The sequence below is a fragment of the Babylonia areolata genome, chromosome 27 (genome assembly GCF_041734735.1).
Source record: "Babylonia areolata isolate BAREFJ2019XMU chromosome 27, ASM4173473v1, whole genome shotgun sequence".
Lineage (NCBI taxonomy): Eukaryota > Metazoa > Mollusca > Gastropoda > Neogastropoda > Buccinidae > Babylonia > Babylonia areolata.
Window position 1 is genome coordinate 5,271,268 of NC_134902.1, and position 19,505 is coordinate 5,290,772.

The 19,505-nt window shown below is 41.5% G+C and overlaps 1 protein-coding gene across 2 annotated transcripts; it reads right to left on the reverse strand.

Moving 5' to 3' along the window:
* Positions 1-2,136: 2,136 nt before the first annotated feature.
* LOC143301361 (uncharacterized) lies at positions 2,137-19,033 on the reverse strand. 2 transcript variants are annotated; one of them, XM_076615584.1, is made up of 13 exons: positions 18,830-19,033; positions 18,240-18,385; positions 17,501-17,648; positions 16,367-16,447; positions 15,504-15,599; positions 14,651-14,811; positions 14,127-14,249; positions 13,134-13,329; positions 12,346-12,525; positions 11,757-11,993; positions 10,232-10,353; positions 9,602-9,808; positions 2,137-8,260 (listed from the first exon to the last, which is right to left on the reverse strand). In XM_076615584.1, exons 1-13 carry the CDS (start codon positions 18,987-18,989, stop codon positions 8,126-8,128), a joined length of 1,992 nt encoding a protein of 663 aa, XP_076471699.1. In that variant the 5' UTR covers positions 18,990-19,033; the 3' UTR covers positions 2,137-8,125. The 2 variants fall into 2 exon arrangements, with proteins under 2 accessions (XP_076471699.1, XP_076471698.1); XM_076615583.1 differs by having other exon boundaries at positions 10,232-10,356.
* Between the last annotated feature and the right edge of the window lie 472 nt (positions 19,034-19,505).

Here is a 19,505-nt window from a genome sequence, read left to right on the forward strand (position 1 = left end):
GTCAGCTTGCCATTTATTTGTACTAGCTCGATACACAAACTGTTTATGTAACTTTCTTTACTCTTTCCATTTTTTAGTTCTTTTAAACGGGTTGCGGTTAAACGCGTACAAAGTCTGTGCATTGCTATACACACACACGCGCGCGCGCGCACTAGCACATACTAACTCATACGCACGCATGAATGGACAGACAGACAGTCACACACACACACACACACACACACAGTGGTTGAAAGCCTATCTTTTCGTTATTTGATTATGTTCATTCGCAATGAAAGGCGAGAGGAAGAGAGGGCGGCAATAAAATAAAATAAAATAAAATAAAATAAAGGTTGTTTGTTTTTTTTTTTAAAGGCAAATCAATAATTACTGTACTTTTCACCGAACTTCGGTGTCAGTTTTAATCCAACTTCGCGTTCCACAAATTAAAGCATTTACGAAGTTCAAACCGTACAAATGCTAAACATCGTTTCAGTACCCTATCATAACCTTGAAACAATTAGGTCTAAATGTGAAATGGGATCATATGCAGCAGATGTGTTTGTTCAAGCAGCGCACAGTTTCATTTATGCTTGAAACCGCTAAAATTGCATGACAAAGTTGAAAGCAACACACACACACACACATACACTCAGGTCGACTTTGCCACCCAATTACCAGACTTTTACGGACTTACACTTCGCAGAAGCCTCCATTTGAGATAAGGCCTGTGTATCAATTAATCACCATCGTTCCGTTAAAACTATGATACAAATACATGACATGAAATAAACTTCACACCTGTTAACTGGTAGATATTGTTTGCATTTTTCTTTGTGCTTCGACCGGAAAAGAATGGAACGCCAGGGAAGTCGTTGGGAAAGACGGTCTTCAATGTAAACAGGTTTCTGACCAGTGTGAACAGTCGTCAGTTTTATGCATTTCACCACTTTATACGTACAGCAGAGATGATATTTTTCGAAGCTTTCGTCGTAGTGTAGACAGGACTTGTGTCCAAGAGCAGTGAAAGGGGTCTTGATTGTTCGGCTGTGGCGTGTCGTCTGTAGTTTTTTTGTTTTCTCGGCTTTTGTCGAATTTTATGTTGCAGTTCATACCGTTGGGCGTTTCCCCTCAGACTCAGGCTTCTCCAGCAGACAATCCCGTGAGTCCACGACAAGGTGGCCTACTTTAAAAACACGCGATTGGCTGTTTGATCGTATTGACAGCCAATCATTGCTTTATACCAAAAATGTTATTGTATTTGTATTTCTTTTTATCACAACAGATTTCTGTGTGAAATTCGGGCTGCTCTCCCCGGGGAGAGCGCGTCGCTACACAACAGCGCCACCCATTTAAAAAGAAAATTTTCCTGCGTGCAGTTTTATTCCTATGAAAGTGGATTTTTTCTACAAAATTTTGCCAGAAACAATCCTTTTGTTGCCGTGGGTTCTTTTACGTGCGCTATGTGCATACTGCACACGGGACCTCGGTTTATCGTCTCATTCGAATGACTAGCGTCCAGACTACCACTCAAGGTCTAGTGGAGGGGGAGAAAATATCCGCGGCTGAACCGTGATTCGAATCAGCGCTCTCATATTCTCTCGCTTCCAAGACGAATGCGTTACCTCTAGGCCATCACTCCACATATCAATTGGTCTGGTATGTCAAGATGGATGGCTCAGTATGGTATACAATGGACTGTGTGTGTGTGTGTGTGTGTGTATGTAGAAGCCACACTGTAATTTCTCATGCGAGGTAATAAACACTTGTCTTTGTAATGCGTCCATGCATTTGAATGTATGCATATGCATGAAAGAGAAAGAGAGACAGACAGGAACAGAGAGGGAGACAGAGAGAGGAACACAGGGAGACAAGAGTGATCAGTTTAAAAAAAAAAGAAAAACAAAACAAAACAAAACCATATACATACAAACAAACAAGAAACCCAAGCAAGGAGCATCATACATTTATTTCTTCACAATTCACACAGTTCATGTCATCAATATTTCAATGTTCATTCAGTATCAAAATAGCACAGTGTCACATCTTCAGATCCTCCACATCTTCAGCTCAGTTATCACAAATCTGCAGAGCTTTTTTTCTCTCTCTCTCTTTTTCCCTCATTCTCATAATGCAAATATACTCCATACAAGCATTCGTTCATGAATCATTTGTCATTGCATACACTGCATTCGTTTATGACTTCTTTTTTTTTTTACTGCGTACATGCATTCATTCATGAATCATTTTTCTTTGCAAATATGCATTCATTCATGGTTCATTTACATATGAAAACTTTTCAGCGTCTCAGGGAATCTTAAATTTAATGTGTGTGAAGGGTTCCTGTAGAAGTGACCAAACAAACTGCATATTTTTTCCAAGATAAGACTGAACATTTTTCATGCAATGATCACAAAAAAGATCAGCAAATATTCCAATATTGATGTCAAACTTTCACGACTTTTTGGTTTTGTTTTTTGAATGCTTGTTTCTTTCTTATTAAGCTTCTTCACGATTCCTTACCTGGATAAAATGCATATGACAATTGAATCTTCCAGGCCATGCCTCTCGTTAAAGAGTGTGAAATCTTTGATTTCTCTCTGCACAAGATTTAGCACTATATAAATACCTTTTTTTTTCCCCCTCTCTCTGCACAAGATTTAGCACTATATAAATACTTTTTTTCCTCTCTGCACAAGATTTAGCACTATATAAATACTTTTTTTTCCTCTCTGCACAAGATTTAGTGCTGTATGAATGCCTTTTTTTCCCTCTCTGCACAAGATTTAGCACTATATAAATACTATTTTTTCCCTCTCTGCACATGATTTAGTGCTGTATGAATGCCTTTTTTTTTTTCCTCTGCACACGATTTAGTGCTGTATGAATACCTTTTTTTTCCTCTCTGCACAAGATTTAGTGCTATATAAATACTTTTTTTTCCCTCTCTGCACAAGATTTAGTGCTGCATGAATACTTTTTTTTCTTCTCTGCACAAAATTTAGTGCTGTATGAATACCTTTTTTCCCTCTCTGCATAAGATTTAGCACTATATAAATACTTTTTTTTTTCCTCTCTGCACAAGATATAGCGCTGTATAAATACCTTTTTTATCATTGCTATCGACTGTGTGGTCCCTGCCCTGTCATTTGAGCCCAGAAAACTCAAATGTGGGTATGAGCCAGCCACAGTGAAATCCTGCCGTTAGTCCATCAAAAAAGCTAAAACAATGCCTGTTCTGCCGAAACTTTCAGTTTCTTCCAAAAACCCAAGTCATCGCACTCATTTCATTATCAAACATGCTTGAGTGTAAAACCTCCTCATCTCTTGGAAGGGGAGTTTTTATCATACTCCCTGTTCTTTTGAACAAACCTTGTGCATCAAACATGTTTGGCCCCAGTTTGACCTGGTACAGTAAAATCAACAAACCAAAATGTCGCTCATGTCCGCATGAACATTCGTGAAATGACTAAACAAAGAATACGTGAAGGTGTATGCATTGCCCTGCTGTTGTTGTTTTTATTTTTTATAGCATCTACTGAGAAACTACCTGAAAAAGTTAAACACTCACACCCACACCCAATGACACATGCATGCACCTACTAACTACACATGTGCACACACACACACAAAGTAAATCAAGATGATTACACAAATACAATTCCTTACAGCTGTGCATCAAAAATAAAAACAAAACATGATGATACATAATGATGCACACACATACACTGTATTGTCATGCAAAGAAACTGTGTAAAAAAAAAACAAAAAAACCATTCAACACACCATTATCACACCGTTGAAATGATCTGAAGCCGCAAGAACAATGAAACCCACCAGAAACTCAAAACCATCAACTGCCCACCTCGTCAAACTTTCACACACAAGAATACCCTGTGTCAAAAGTCACTACCTAAACCACAGCAATATGTACAATCCAGGTAATGCATTGCAACGGATTTGGTCAAAGGTCAAGGACATCACAAGAACACAGGTAACACCGGACTGATGTAGAATAATGCGTATCAAAGGTACAGACGGTAGACAAAATGGAAGTCAAAGCTTCAGCTTCAGTCTCAAGGACTCACACAGTCACACATCCACTGCTTACATACAATGCTACATGAAACAATAACTAAGCATCAGCAGGGACAATGATCATAGGTTCATACTGCACAGCTGCAAAAAAGTCTTACTTCCTCATGCGTTCCACGTTTCAAAATGATAACCATCCTTCTCTCTTCTGCCTCTCTCTTTCTTGATAAAAAAAAAAAAAAAAAAGAAAGATGAAGGTTGCTTTAAAAAAAAAATTAAAAAAAATTATCATTTTAAAGGAATGATACGGGCTCAGCCTGAAAACTACTTCCCCCCCTCTCTATTCACAAGCTTTTATGTTTCACTTATTTCAGTTTCAAGAAGGTCTTTATTTATTCTTCCTTTCTTTCATTAAAACAAGTTTTGGGTTGTTGTTTTTTTAAATATTTTTTTTAATCATTTAAAAAAAAAAACCCAACAACAAAAAACCAAGGTTGACAATGGGAGCTGACACGCCTGCCCTGAGCAAATGACCCAGCGCAAAGGTCTGGGCCTCGAGGCCATCCGTTATGGGGGGAGAGAGAGAGAGACAGTCAGAGATGGGTATACATAGGTTGGTCACATTATTCACTGTCTGTTGATATCTTGTCATCAAAAATGAGTCGACTTTACAACCTACACTTGTTGCTATTACTCATCATCAAACTGAGTCTGACTTTACAACCTACACTTGTTGATATTAATCATCAAACTGGAGTCTTATTTTACAAACTTCAGTTGTTATTTATCATCAAAACTGAGTCTGACTTCGCATCCTTCAGCCGATATTAATCATCAAAATTGTGTCTTATCTTACAACCTATTACAGTAGTTGTTTTGTTTTTTTGTTTTTTTTAATAAACTTTCTCTATCAACTTTGTAGTTTTTACGATCTCAGCAGTGATCTTTAGTTTCACGGTGGCACCTACATTTAGGATGGATCGCTGAAGCCTGCATGACAGAGGCAGCGTCCATGTAGTGGACGACATGTACATGATACCTTGGGGAGAATCAACCCATTGCTGAGGTACCCTTTTACCTTTCACACACACACACACACACACACACACACACATGCATGCAATGTCAAGCCTCAGTAATGAAAAACATATATAATGAAATATCTAAAAATAAAAAAGGCACACGAAAAACTACAGAAGATGTAAAAATGAAAGAAATCCCAAAACCCTTTCCCAATATAACACAAACACACACAAACGTAAACACATACAAATACCATAATTATCGGCCCATAAGGTGCTTTTTTTTCTTTTCTTTTTTTATTTTTTTTATTTCCCTCTCAAATCTGACCCCTGCCTCTGAGTGGTGGTCTGGACGCTAGTCATTCAGATGAGACGAAAAACCGAGGTCCCATGTGCAGCATGCACTTAGCATACGTAAAAGAACCCACGGCAACAAAAGGCTGTTCCTGGCAAAATTCTGTAGAAAAATCCACTTCCATAGGAAAAACAAATAAAACTGCATGCAGGAGAAAAAAAAAAAAAAAAAATTGGGTGGCACTGTAGTGTAGCGACACGCTCTCCCTGGGGAGAGCAGCCCGAAATTCACACAGAGAAATCTGTCGTGATAAAAAGAAATACAAATACCAATATAAATACAGTTTTATGAAGACGATATCAGTACTCGGAAAACAACATCAGCTGTTAGCAGAGACCAAATGGATTACTTTCACTTTACAGCAGATGCGGCTTATTAGATGTGTGCACCCTGTACAAGTTCAAAGTAACTTTTTTCTTTAAATTCAGAGGGTGCATCTCATACACTGCTGCACCTTGCAGACCGAAAATTATGGTACACAAATACACACACACAGCAGACACACACACACACAAAAGGTACAAGGTGAACTACAGAAGACATAAAAATAAAAAAAATACCCTTTCCCAACCGATACAATGGTCAAAGAAAGAAGTACAGAAGATGTAAAGATGAAAAAAAACCAAAAAAAACACCCTTTCCCAACTGATACAATGGGAAAACAAAGTAGTACACAGGATGTTAAAATGAAAAAAAAATCCTTTCTCATCAGAAAAAAAGGAATAACAAAAAAAAGGAACAAGGCTTTGGCTTCATAGCCATACATCAGGTCACATACTCCCTTATGAGAAAACACACACACATAACAATTTCATATGGTGTGGGGGTAGCCTTGTGGCAAAAGCGTCAACCCAGGAAGCGAGAGAATCCGAGCACATGGGATCAGATCCAACGCCCTGCAGTATTCTCTCCCCCTCCAGTGGTGGTCTGGACGCTAGTCTATAGTACCCAGTCTCATGTCCAACATGCGCTTAACGCAAGAATCCACAGTAAACAAGTTGTGCCTGGCAACTTTCTGTAGAGGATTGGTTTTTAAAAGAAAAACTGTTTTATTTGCAGGCATTAGAAAAAAATAAAACAAGAAGAGTGCACTGCACTGCAGTCCCCCCGTTCTCCCCGGGGAGATCAGGTCACATACTCCCTATGACAAAACACACACGCATAACAATTTCATATGGTGTGGGGTAGCCTTGTGGCAAAGCGTCAACCCAGGAAGCGAGAGAATCCAAGCACATGGGATCAGATCCAACGCTCTGCAGTATTCTCTCCCCCTCCAGTTGACTTTAAGTGGTGGTCTGGACGCTAGTCTTTAGCACCCAGGTCTCATGTGCAACATGCGCTTAGCACAAGAATCCACAGCAAAAAAAAAAAAAAGGTTGTGCCTGGCAAATTTCTGTAGAGGACTGGTTTTTAAAAGAAAAACTGTTTTATTTGCAGGCATTAGAAAAAAAACCAAAAAAAAAACAAGAAGAGATACACTGCACTGCACAGTGCCCCGCTCTCCCCGGGGAGAGTTCAGTTCAGTACAGTCCCTCAAGGAGGCATCACTGCGCATCGGACAAATCCATACATGCGACGCCACATCTGCTAAGCAGATGCCTGACCAGCAGCGTAACCCAATGCGCTTGCTTAGTCAGGCCTTGAGGGAAAATGAAACGAAATGAACCTGGAGACAATACAAAACTCACAAGGAGTAATACAATACAACACAACACACACATACATACATACACACACAGAGAAAAAAACAACAACAAACAACAAACAATTGCCCTGAAAATCAAATAAAAACACTATCCTGACAAAAACTCCCCTGACTCAGTTCCTACACAGTTCAGTGGCTCAAAGGGCATCACTGCATTCAGACAAATCAATACCATACACCACACCACATCCACAAAGCAGATGCCTGACCAGCAGCGTAACCCAGTGCGCCCATTCAGGCCATGAGGGAAATATAATAAACTAAAAAGAACATAAAAAAAACCCAAATAAACAAATAAATAAATGAACAAACAAAATAAAAATAGATTAAAGAATGAAAAAAGAAAATGAATCATAATAATATTAACTAATAAGTAAATAGGCAAACACATATGAATACACACACACACACATGTACACACACACATTCCTACAGATCCCGTCACACACACACACACAAAGCAAAACAGATATGCAACAAATATGCAGACATGAAAACCACACATGCACACAGGCCTAATACTACACATAAAAGCACACAAATCCTAACAAGCTCGTGCAAATATACACATTCACACACATCTACATTCTCCACCTCTCATATTAACCCCCCCCACCACCACCCCCTTACCTCCCCACCCCTCCCGCTTCCTAAACACACACATACACACACTCCTAGATAACTCATAACACACACATACACACACACACATGCCCATTCCCAACACACACATTCTTAAATATCGCAGTGCCCAGCAAACACACACACACACATTCTTATATATCACATCACACACACACACACACACCCCTTTCCACAAGAACCAAATTACAATAACTCTATCAAACCCCCCTCAGCTTATACCGTAAACAAATTCAGATGATTCCCATAATATCAGCAAATCCATGACTAAATTAATCATCAGCAAAGACGACCCCCACCCCCACCCCCCCTACACACACACACACACGACAAAAATGAAAGACAAAACTATTGAGTACTTTTAAGGAGAACCGAACCCTAGGCCCACTACTCCTGCTGCTGGAAAACGATGAGGGGCGTGGTGACGGAGGTGGGGCTGGAGGTGACGGGGGTGGTGATGATGTCTGTGGTGACGGGAATTTCTAGCGGCTCAGCCGACTCCAAGTGCTGCTGAGCCAGTTGCTGTAGACATGAATAAACGATAATATTAATGATTGTGGTTGCTGTCATCGACATGAATAAATGATAATATTAATGATTGTGGTTGCTGTCATCAACATGAATAAATGATATTATTAATGATTGGGGTTGCTGTCATCAACATGAATAAATGATAATATTAATGATTGTGGTTGCTGTCATCAACATGAATAAATGATAATATTAATGATTGTGGTTGCTGTCATCAACATGAATAAATGATAATATTAATGATTGTGGTTGCTGTCATCAACATGAATAAATGATAATATTAATGATTGTGGTTGCTGTCATCGACCTGAATAAATGATAATATTAATGATTGTGGTTGCTGTCATCGACCTGAATAAATGATAATATTAATGATTGTGGTTGCTGTCATCAACATGAATAAATGATATTATTAATGATTGTGGTTGCTGTCATCGACATGAATAAATGATAATATTAATGATTGTGGTTGCTGTCATCGACATGCATTGTGGCTGCTGTCGACATAAATAAATAACAAATGATTATGGTTTGCTGTCATTTAATAAATGATAATACTAATAATAAGCATCTTCATCACCCCAATTATCAATGAAAGACAGAAAACAAAACTTCCTAAATTTTGATGGGGCACCTAAACAAAAAAAAGTGTTGTTTTTTTTCTTCTCAATAGAAAAAAAAACTAATTTTATAAAAATAAAAAAAAAAGTTTCATTTCCTTTCAGTTCACCCCCCTCTCACTTGTAGCATCTCCAGATGACATAACAACAACAACAATAATAATAATAATACAGAGATCAGGTTGGGTTCAATAGACAATAGGTCATATGACCGGAAGAACATAAAATCAATAGGTCATTTTGAAAATCAATGGGTCAAATATCACCCGTCCCGGGCTGATTGTAAACTGAAAGCAGAAGTCTACTTTCAGTTTTCCCGGAACTGCACTCGGTTAATGCAAAAGTGGGAACGCCAATTCTTCTCGCCGAAGCTCGCGAAAGGCAGCGATAAAGATTCGTTTCGGATTTTGTTTCGTCATGGATCCGTATTTTAATAAACCAGTTTATAGTCATTTCCTGTAGGAGCAGACGACAAAGCGATCGCGATCGTTAGAGAGAGAGAGAGAGAGAGAGAGAGAGAGAGAGAGATGGTTACTTTGGTTGACCGACTGGTCATAAAAACAATAAGTCATGTGACCTGACAACTTGAAAAACAATAGGTCATTTCAAAATTAAATGCGTCAATGACCGATGTCGAACCTGATCCCTGATAATATAATAAATTGTTCTGCTCCGCCCCCCCCCCCCCCCCCCCCCCCCCCCCCCCTCTCACCTGCAGCATCTCCAGCTGGCTGGGGTCCGTGACGACCAACACCTGCTGACCGTTCTCGTCACCCACTGCACTCATGGTGAACCCCGGGATGCTCTGCCCCTGAAGAGTCTGCAGCGACACGTGGGGGGGCAGTGTCATCAGCCCCGTTGTCCCCGACGTCAGGTCTGCGATCACCTGTACGCACTCCTCCCCCTTCAGCATTGCCGCCTGGACAAAAAAAAAATTGCAAGATTGAAGGGTGGAAGGTTTTTTTTGGGGGGTGGGTTTGGGGGGGGGGGGGGGGGGGTGTTGTTTTTTTGGGGTTGGTTGTTGGGTTTTTTTGTTTTTGTTTTTTTTAAGAGGAAAATGGAAGTAGTGGGTCTTTGCTGAGCAAATGGGAAAACCCCATCTACTACTACTACTAAAAAGATATACAAACTAGCAAAAAATTACTGTTTTGAATTCAAAACAATGCAGCATCATTCATACATATATATATATGTGTGTGTGTGTGTGTGTGTGTGTGTGTATTCACTCACCAACACACCTCTCACCCCAGCAAAAAAAAAAAAAAAGAGAGAGAGAAAAAACCCCAGCACAACTTCAAAGGTATTCAGAGAAACTGTCAAAAGGAAGTAACTCCTCCATTACCTGATGGGCATCTGTGGTGCTGATCACAAGGCTTCCCTCCCCTTCCTCAGCTGGTACGTTTACCTCAGGGTTGGGATGGGCAAACTCCAGACGCGCCTGCTTCCCTTTGGGCTCTCCTTCCCCTGCTGATGGGAAAAATGTCACATTCAAATAACCAACTTCCAAAGGGGGGGAAAAAGGCTATAGAAATGTCACACACCAGTAGCTGCATAACAATACAAGTGTTCATCTCCCTGATATATAATAATGATAAAGGAGATTTTCTTCCTAAAATTACGTTTAAGTAACATACTTACTGTGACCCACTAGTGCAGACTCCGGCAGGGGTCTGACATTCCTGTCCTGTGCAAACTACTATCCGCCTATGCGAAGAAAAACGAAAGTAGCTACGGCCGATAACCTCCCGAAGTAGGTTACCTCCCCTGTGTATCCCTGACTGGCGCCCTCTTTTTCCGGCAGCCATCTTGACTCCTGTTCCTGTGCTCTTCATACGGCCAAGTTTTTTTTCTCTCCGTATTTTCTGTCTGTCTGTCAATTCTCTGGCGTTCTTGTTTTTTGTCAAATGATGTCTTCAACCAGGTCACATAATTATATGGCTTGATTGGGCAATCGGGCTAAAATTAAGGCGCGATGCATTTACATAGCACCCTTTCTCTCTAGGAGCTTAGGGCGCTTTACATGAAAGAGAAAGTTACAAATTACATGAACCATTTGTGACCTCTCTTTCTCCAAACTCCTACCTCCCCTACTCTCCCTCTGTCATTTGTCATGCAGTCATATATGGTGTACCTAATGCATAATGTGTACCTAATGTGTGCTACCCTGTACTGTGTGTGTATGAAAGCAAGCTGTGTCCAACTAGAGCCATCAGAACAGCAGAGGAGGCAAGTGGGCTAGAATCTGATTACAGCAGAGAACGCCCTGCCCAAGTTACATCCCCATTCTCGCAGCCAAAACGGCTTGAGGACAGTCAGTGTTAGGATGGTCCCCAAAGGCCAACTATCCCCCTTGGCTACAGCACTGACAGCAAGTGCAATCTGTTAAAGAATTTCTATTACAGTAAAGAATAAGAAGAATCAGTATTCATATAGTGCAGAGACAAAATCAAAATGCTTTCAAACCAACTATTCACATGCATGCATAACTCTCAACTTTACAAAATGAAGACAAAGAAGAGGCAGGGGAAGGAGGCAGTCTTGGAAAGAGGTGGTTTAAGGCCAGACTTGCAAGAGCTGAGTGTGGGGGACTTGACGAAGCGACAGTTCATTCCAAAAGCAAGGTCCATAGACAGAGAGAGAACCGTGGCCAACAGCGGAGTGTTTGAATCTTGGCGTGCGTAAACAGACTGGGTCCGAAGCCGATCATAGACAGCGAGATGGCGTATAGAGGTGAAGGCAGCCACAGAGATAGGAAGAGGCAGATTTGTGAATTCATTTATAACACAGAGTGCTGATCCTGTACTTAATTGTGTGTGAGACAGGGAGCCAATGGAGATGTTGCACACGAGGAGGAGAAATGCTGTTACCTTTTGCCTGTCCAGCAGCAAACATCTGGGCCTCGCTCTCAGCAGTACAGTCCTCTCCCTCCCCGTGGACGGTCCGTTTGTGCATGGCCAGGGTGGACGTCTGCCGGTAGGTCTTGCCGCAATAGGTGCAGCTGTAGGGCTTGGAGTGCGTGTGCACCACATTGTGCTTGTACAGCGACGAGTACTCCGTGAACCGTTTCCCGCACCCCTGCACCGCACACACGTACGGCTTTTCGCCTGGAATTTGAATAAATGAATACATGCATGACAGATTAAGGTTAAAGGTATCATAGCCTTTTATGACCGTAAGGGGAAATTCAAAAATAAATAAATACCCCAACCAACAATGACTCTTTTTAAGTAAATCATTTTACCATGATTTTTTTTTTCTCTTCATGATGCACTACTCTTTAAAAAAAAAAAAAAAAAAAAGGCGGCCTAAATTTTATTTCCTAAACGATGCACTAATTTCTCAAGAAGTATTCTCTCTTTTCTTTTTTTTCTTCCAAGTAATGCATTTATCTTTCAAGAAAAATCTTGCTGAATCTTTTCAAAACGATGCACTAATTTTCAGCAGTTGTACACTGACCTGTGTGGATACGAACGTGGTTTTTGTAGTTGGTTGCTGAGGCGAAAGAGCGATTGCAGTTCGGCTCTTTACACCGGTAGGGCCTTTCGCCTGTGTGCGTTCGAATATGAACTTTGCGGATGTTCGATGTGGTGAATGACCGGTCGCACTCTTCAAATGGGCACTTGAAAGGTCGTTCCCCTGAAAAATAAAGATCAGTCAATGATTATTTTTCATTCAAATTGAAAAGGACTTTCCCAAGGGGAACATACCTGGTTATTCACACGATACCTCAATTCATGTCCACACGAATGTACAAAAGCATGCTCACATCACTTCAAGTGATGAATACCAAGTCTGTTCAGGTTTCCAAAGAGATAGAAATACATTCATCGATCTGGACCGGTTAAGATCTTTTTTCTTTCCCTTTTTTTTTTTTTTTTTTTTTTTTAAGTGAACAAGGAAAACATGAAAACCAGGAAAAGAAAAGAAAAAATGAAGCCAAATGCCAACCACCTCGTTTTAAGCAACAATCAGTCCAACCTTTTAAGAAAAGAGCTCCATAAAAATCAAAGGAAATAAAAACCCACCCAGGTCCAGGAAACATAACATCAAGAACAAAGCCATGACCCAATGAATCAATAATGTTGAATAAGAAAACAAACGTTTTCAACAATGGATTTACAAGGAAGAAATTCTCTATATCATTAATGTCACTTATAACCGAAACTACAAACATGAAATCAATTCAAAATTTTCGCATCGGAGTGTCCATAAAAGTCCACCCGTACCCAGGACTACGCACGTACCAGTGTGAGTGCGAACGTGTTTCTGCAAGTCCCCGGACGTCTTAAAGGCCTTGCCGCACCCCGCCTCCGTACATGAGTACGGCTTCTCCCCAGTGTGCACGCGGGTGTGACTCTTCAGCCCGTAGCCAGTTGCGAACCTCTTGCCGCAGGTCTCGCACTTGAAGGGCCGGTCGCCTGTGTGGGATCGCTCATGCACCTGAAGGATAAAATGCATTCATAAACACTTAATTGTCACGTGTGAAACTATGAAAGTCAAAAGGTATGTAGGACAGTGTGCCACACAACAGAGTGATACTTCTGATGGAACTGGACATTGGCCTGTATATATACTTCTTAATTCAGTTCATTTTGCTTAAAAAAAAAAAATTTTTAAAAAGCATTTGCATAGAATTTGAAAATAGCTGTAAAAAGGCAAGACAACTGCATATTTTTTTTTATTACCATGTTGGAAACACAGATGTGTGGTTCCAGACACCAAAATACGATAGTACATGGATTTGTTCAAAACGTTTTTACTTTCCTTTTCTTATGTAAAGATATCCACATTTTCTTCTTTTTTTTTCTTCTTTTTTTTTAAACAGATAATACTTTGTTGATTAACTTCATAATGAATGCCCAAAAATCCCTAACATATTTTACTTTAATCCCTTAAATATATCTAAATATATCCATTCCTTTTTTTAATGTCCAAAGACTGACACATATCTATCTTCAATCACTTAAATATCAACCTTTTTTGTACTGCAGCAGAAAACTGTAAAATGCATCTTTGCACCTCTACGTCACAAAAAAAAAAAAAAAAAAAAAAAAAAAAAAAAAAAAAAAAGCATGGGAAGCACACTCTGTCGGACTGATCCAAGAAGTACACAAAATATAATTATATATAAAATTCTCTTAACATTCAAGATTTTAAAACTTCAAGAGTGTATAACGACTCAAATCGACACACACACACACAAGACACCACCACACCCCCACCACCACACACCCTACCTTCAGATGGTGCATGGTGGTGTACAGACGGCCGCATCCCGGGCGATGACACCGGAAAGCCTTCTCCCCAATCGACATCGCCTTCTCGACTGTCATCTGCTGCTTTCCCACCACTCCTCCCAGCTGCGCACACCAACAATCACACTCAGCACCACGCAACATTTTGCTGCAAAGCAGCGGCAGTGGTTGTTGTAGTAGTAGTAGTAGTAGTAGTAGCAGCAGAATTAGTAGTAATAGTAGAAATAGTAGGAGCAGTAGCAGAAGTAGTGTGTCGACATGTACTTTAGAAGAAAAACAACAGACAATAGGCATAATGTCATTTTTCTCAACCACTGGTAAAGCGGTGGTCAGAGCACTCTTTTTATACCTGCTGTGACACATTAAATACCAATTATTTGCAAATTTTGGCTCAGGAGCTCAGACAGAAGGGTTAAAATTGCTCAGGAACTCAGGGCTCAAAGGGTTAAGGATCAACACCTAAGTTACGCTACAGTGATAACTGCAGAAGGCAGAGAGATACTCACAGACAGAGAGGGTCCACCCAGCTTCACCTGAGCCGACAGGGAGTCCAGAGTGGCAGGGTCCAGAGCCACGGCCCCCTCCCCAAACAGGGCCTCAGGGTTGGTGTTGGTGATGAAGGCCGGGGTGCCGTCATCCAGCTGCACGGGGTGCAGGCCGTGGGGCACTGTCAGGGGGCACAGGTCATAACCTCATGTTAGAGACTACATGATCTCATGTCAATGACCACGTTACCTCACGTCAGTAACCACACTACCCCATGTCAACAATCACATTACCTAATGTCAACAATATTACATCATATTAATAAGATCATCCCAAGTCAACAACCACATTATCTCACATCAACAAAACAACCAGATTATCTCACGTCAACAACAAGACTATATTTTGTCGACAACCAGGTTATTCCATGTCAGCAACCATAATTATCATCTCATGGCAGCAACCAGATTGTATCACATCAACAACCAGACTATCTCTTGTCAGCGATCACGTTACCTCACATCAACAACGACGTTATCTCACGTCAACAAGCACGTTACTTCCTGCTAACAATAATAATAATAATGATGATGGTATTTATATAGCGCTGAATCTTGTGCAGAGACAAACCAAAGCGCTTTCGCACCAGTCACACGCATGCATAACTCTAAAAAAAAAAAAAACCAGATTTCCCCAAACAGCGACTGCTCAATCTGAACTTCACAAAGTTTTTCCTGTCGACCGTTTGTTTCCAAGAATATTTTTGTTCTCACCCACAGAATCAAGCCCTGAAAATGAACAAACGTCTACAGTCTCTATCAATGACAAATGGGACCAAATACCAAGAAAACAACACACTGCAAAGTGACTTACAGCCAGGCTTGGACTGTGGATGGAATAAGGCGGTTGTGCCGTCTTCCATTTGAATGGCCAGAGGCTCTAGCCCTTTGCCCTCCTCGACAGGTTCCACTGTAGACAGATAATAATAATGTTTCCAGAAATTCTCTCAGAACTCAAGTTACAAATTCTTGCTCGTAAACATATTAACAAAATGAAACAATGTTAACAAAATGAAAAGAAAAAAGATTGGTAAGAGTAAAGTCAATGTTGAAACATGTACGCTTGCACACACAACACACACACACACACAATTTTTTTTTAAACTAGACATAAAAATAATGAATGAATAAAAGCACACACACAGACACACACACACAAACAAAATTATAGATTCCTGCTTGAATACATGTTTTAAAAGGAAAAAAAAACAAACAAAAAAAACCCAACTGTCACAAAAATGGCAATATCCACTGTACTCTTTACATCCAGTTTCGTTTCAAAGACGGAAAAAGCTGTAAATTGGTTTAACATTGGTTTAAACATTGTAATCTACTATACTCCACATTTCTTCCCCTCTCGAATGTCGTAAAGACAGTCATTAAAAGAGCAGAGAAGAAGAAATGTAAAGTATATACTACAATGCTATCAACCAATTTATAACTTTTTCCGTCCTTGAAACGAAGGAGTACAAGGCATGAAAATTGGATATTGTCTAAAAAAAAAAACCCAAAAAAAACAGTCACTGCACACACACTAACTCACATACATGCAATGACTGCACAACAACAAAGCACACACACACACACACACACACACATTCACAAATCACAGGTTCAATCAAGTCAACAATGGAAGGTCCAGCACAAGTCCACCACAGCAAGTCCAACTCAGTTTACCTTTGGGAGTTACAGATCCCTGGACGACAGCGGTGGTCCCGTCCTCCAGGGTCACCGCCTGACCCTCCATCAACTTGCCCTCTGAAAGGTGAAAGGTCACCACCTTGTGTCACAGCCATTGTTCACACTCCACAACCACCCACCTCCCCCCCCCCCACACACACAGTGCTGTGTAATAAAGTCTTTCAAGTACCGTAATTTTTGGCCTATAAGGCACAAATAAATGTATAAATAAAAGTGATTTCACGAAGTGGTTAGCGTCGCAGACTGACGGCTGGGAGGATGCGGGTTCGAATCTCAGCGGAGGTGGGTTTTTCGGCTCGTGGCCGGCTCCTACCCAGAGTTGAGTGTGCTGTGGGCTTAAATGGGGAGACTGGGACCACAGTCGAGTGTCATCCACTTCAAGGATGCGTCTCTGGGTGTGTTGCTCTAATTACCTGACCAACACTGCAAGTGTCTGTATCTCTCAGGCCTGGTTAACGCCGGGATATCATTATGACAGGAAGCGTAGAGTACAGCCTTGTCACGCAGTCCCAAACCAAAATGGACCTCCATAGCAACATCGTCATCGTCATGCTCATCCTCCATCATCATCAATATAAACAAAACAGTCTCAAAGTCTGTGGCCTTTCATGCCCTACTCACATGGTGAGTCCTGTCAATATCTTCAGTGTCGGCAGATTCATGGGGGACTGTTGATTGAGGGACATGGTGGCGGTCTCCACTCTGGGAGGGACGCTCACTCAGTCTGGTTCCGCGACTAAGCCATTATTGTCATTAGTAGGGGGCTTAGTAGGTGGTGTCCTAAATACGTTAAAACCAGAGCAGGCACCACTGAACACCACCGAAGTGACTCAGCAGCGGTGCAGGGTCTCCTCTGGTGTGTGGCCTCCTGGCGATCTAACATCGATGGTTCCCTGTGGACTGCCGACACTGGAACTGTGACGAACGAACCCGGGTGTGGCCGTGTATGGGGGAATCTAAACGAGCGACTTGGGAGTAATGCCACTGAAACGGTGCAGATCATGGGGCAGCGAAAAAAAACACAAAAAAAATGATTTCACTGCTGAATGAAGATTTACAGGAATTACACAACAATTATGATGCAACAAAAGCACAAATTAACGCACACACCTTTAGGCTGCTGTATGAAAGCGGTGGAGCCGTCGGGCAGAGTGACCGCTTGGATGGCTTGTGGGGGCTCCGTGGTGATCACAGCGCCCTCTGGCAGCATACCAGACACCGACAGCTTCATGCCGGACGCCATGGCAACGTCACTGGCCTGTATACACACACACATACACAGCATGAGTGTTGTGTGAGGAATCATGGTGCAGATTGATTTCTGAATATTCTGATGATATTGTATTGTATGGTACAAACAGTACAGTATAGTGTAGAGCAGTACAGTGTAGTGTTTTGCAGTGGAGTGTTGTGTAGTATAGTGCAGTACATTGCAGTGCAGTATAGTACAATGTTGTAATGCAAACTGTAGTGTCGTGTCGTGTCGTGTCGTGTAGTGTAACAGTGCAGTGCTGTTTCTTCATTTTCCCCACATTAGTATGGCAAGTGAATCTGCTGAGCCTGTTAACTCCCTTGGATTGTGTGGGTTAACCACCCGGCTGCTGCACGTCAGCACTTACCTCCCCTTCACTGTCATGTTTCCCTTGTGTCAATGGAGGAAAAACAAGTCAATTTCAATATGTTTTCTTCATTTTCCCCACACATTAGTATGGCAGGGGAACCTGCTTAAGCTGTTAACTCCCTTGGGTTGCATGAGTCAACCACCTGGCTACTGCACATACCAGCACTTATCTCCCCTACACTGCCATGTTTCCCACCATCACCCCAGTGACTCCGCCTCTTCACTTACATCACTGGTCTGCAGGAAGAGACCGATAACGCCCTCAGAGGTGGCCCCCACGATGGACTGGGCAGCGTCGGTGGGAATCAAGATGCTGCCGTCAGGCACTGAGGCCACGCCCACCTCGCTGGTGCTGGAGTCACCCTCTGCCACCCCTGAACACGGATAATGATAACAATAATAATAATAATAATAATGATGATGATGATAGCAAACCTGTGTACACACACAGGATGTTGATAACTTTAATGCAATTACACAGCATCACACACACACATACACACAATGCGTACACACACATGATGTGAACAATCTTAATCATGCAATTACACACACACACACACACAAGTACACACACGAGATGTCAATAATCTTAATGCAATTCAACAGCATCACACACACACACACACACACACGCACACACCCCTCCCCCCCAGCCCCCACCCACACTCACCCACCTACATGTGAACACACACACAGGATGTCAATAAGCTTAATGCAATTACACAGCATCACACACACACACACACGCACACACACATCCACACACCTTCAAACACCCACACACACACACATATATATACATGCACTGCACTGACCTGATACTTCATCAACATCATGTTCCATATTGGCAGCAGCAGCCAAGACGGCTTCCTGCTCCAGTTCCGACACCACATTGCCGGGCGTTGCCAGGGGAGACATGGCCACGGTCTCCACATCACCCAGATCCGATCCCAACACACTGACCATGCTGTCCATGGTTTGTCAACTTCTTCAGTTACCGTCAAAGAACTAAGAGAAAAAACAAAAAGATACTGGACAGAGAGAGAGAGAGAGAGAGAGAGAGGGAGAAAGCGATTAACATAGCAGCACAGCACCAAATATGGTTTTTACATCATCATGCTACAGATATATGATAAAATACTGGAGAGAGAGAGACAGACAGACACAGAGAGAGGGAGACAGTGATTTACGTAACTGCACTGCACAAAAATATAGTTCTTACATTATCATGCTATAAAATAAAATACTGGACAGAGAGGGAGGGAGAGAGTGATTAACATAACTGCACTACACCAAAATATAGCCATCATGCTGTAATTAGTATAGAATAAAATACTGGACAGTCAGTCACGCTCTATAAGAGAATGGACCAGTGACCTCCACCCAACCCCGCACTACCACCCAAGCAACACAGACTACACACACCCAAAAAAAGTTCCACATATATATATTTTTCAATACATGTTGTAAACAATATATGGAGGGGCTAGT

Excerpts from the sequence above, each read along its gene's own strand:
- LOC143301361 (XM_076615583.1), bottom strand. The coding sequence starts at position 18,989 with ATGGACAGCATGGTCAGTGTGTTGGGATCGGATCTGGGTGATGTGGAG. Across the intron at positions 16,448-17,500 it reads TTTCATACAGCAGCCTAAAG|AGGGCAAGTTGATGGAGGGT; the intron begins GTGTGTGCGTTA and ends TTCACCTTTCAG. Across the intron at positions 15,600-16,366 it reads GGGATCTGTAACTCCCAAAG|TGGAACCTGTCGAGGAGGGC; the intron begins GTAAACTGAGTT and ends ATCTGTCTACAG.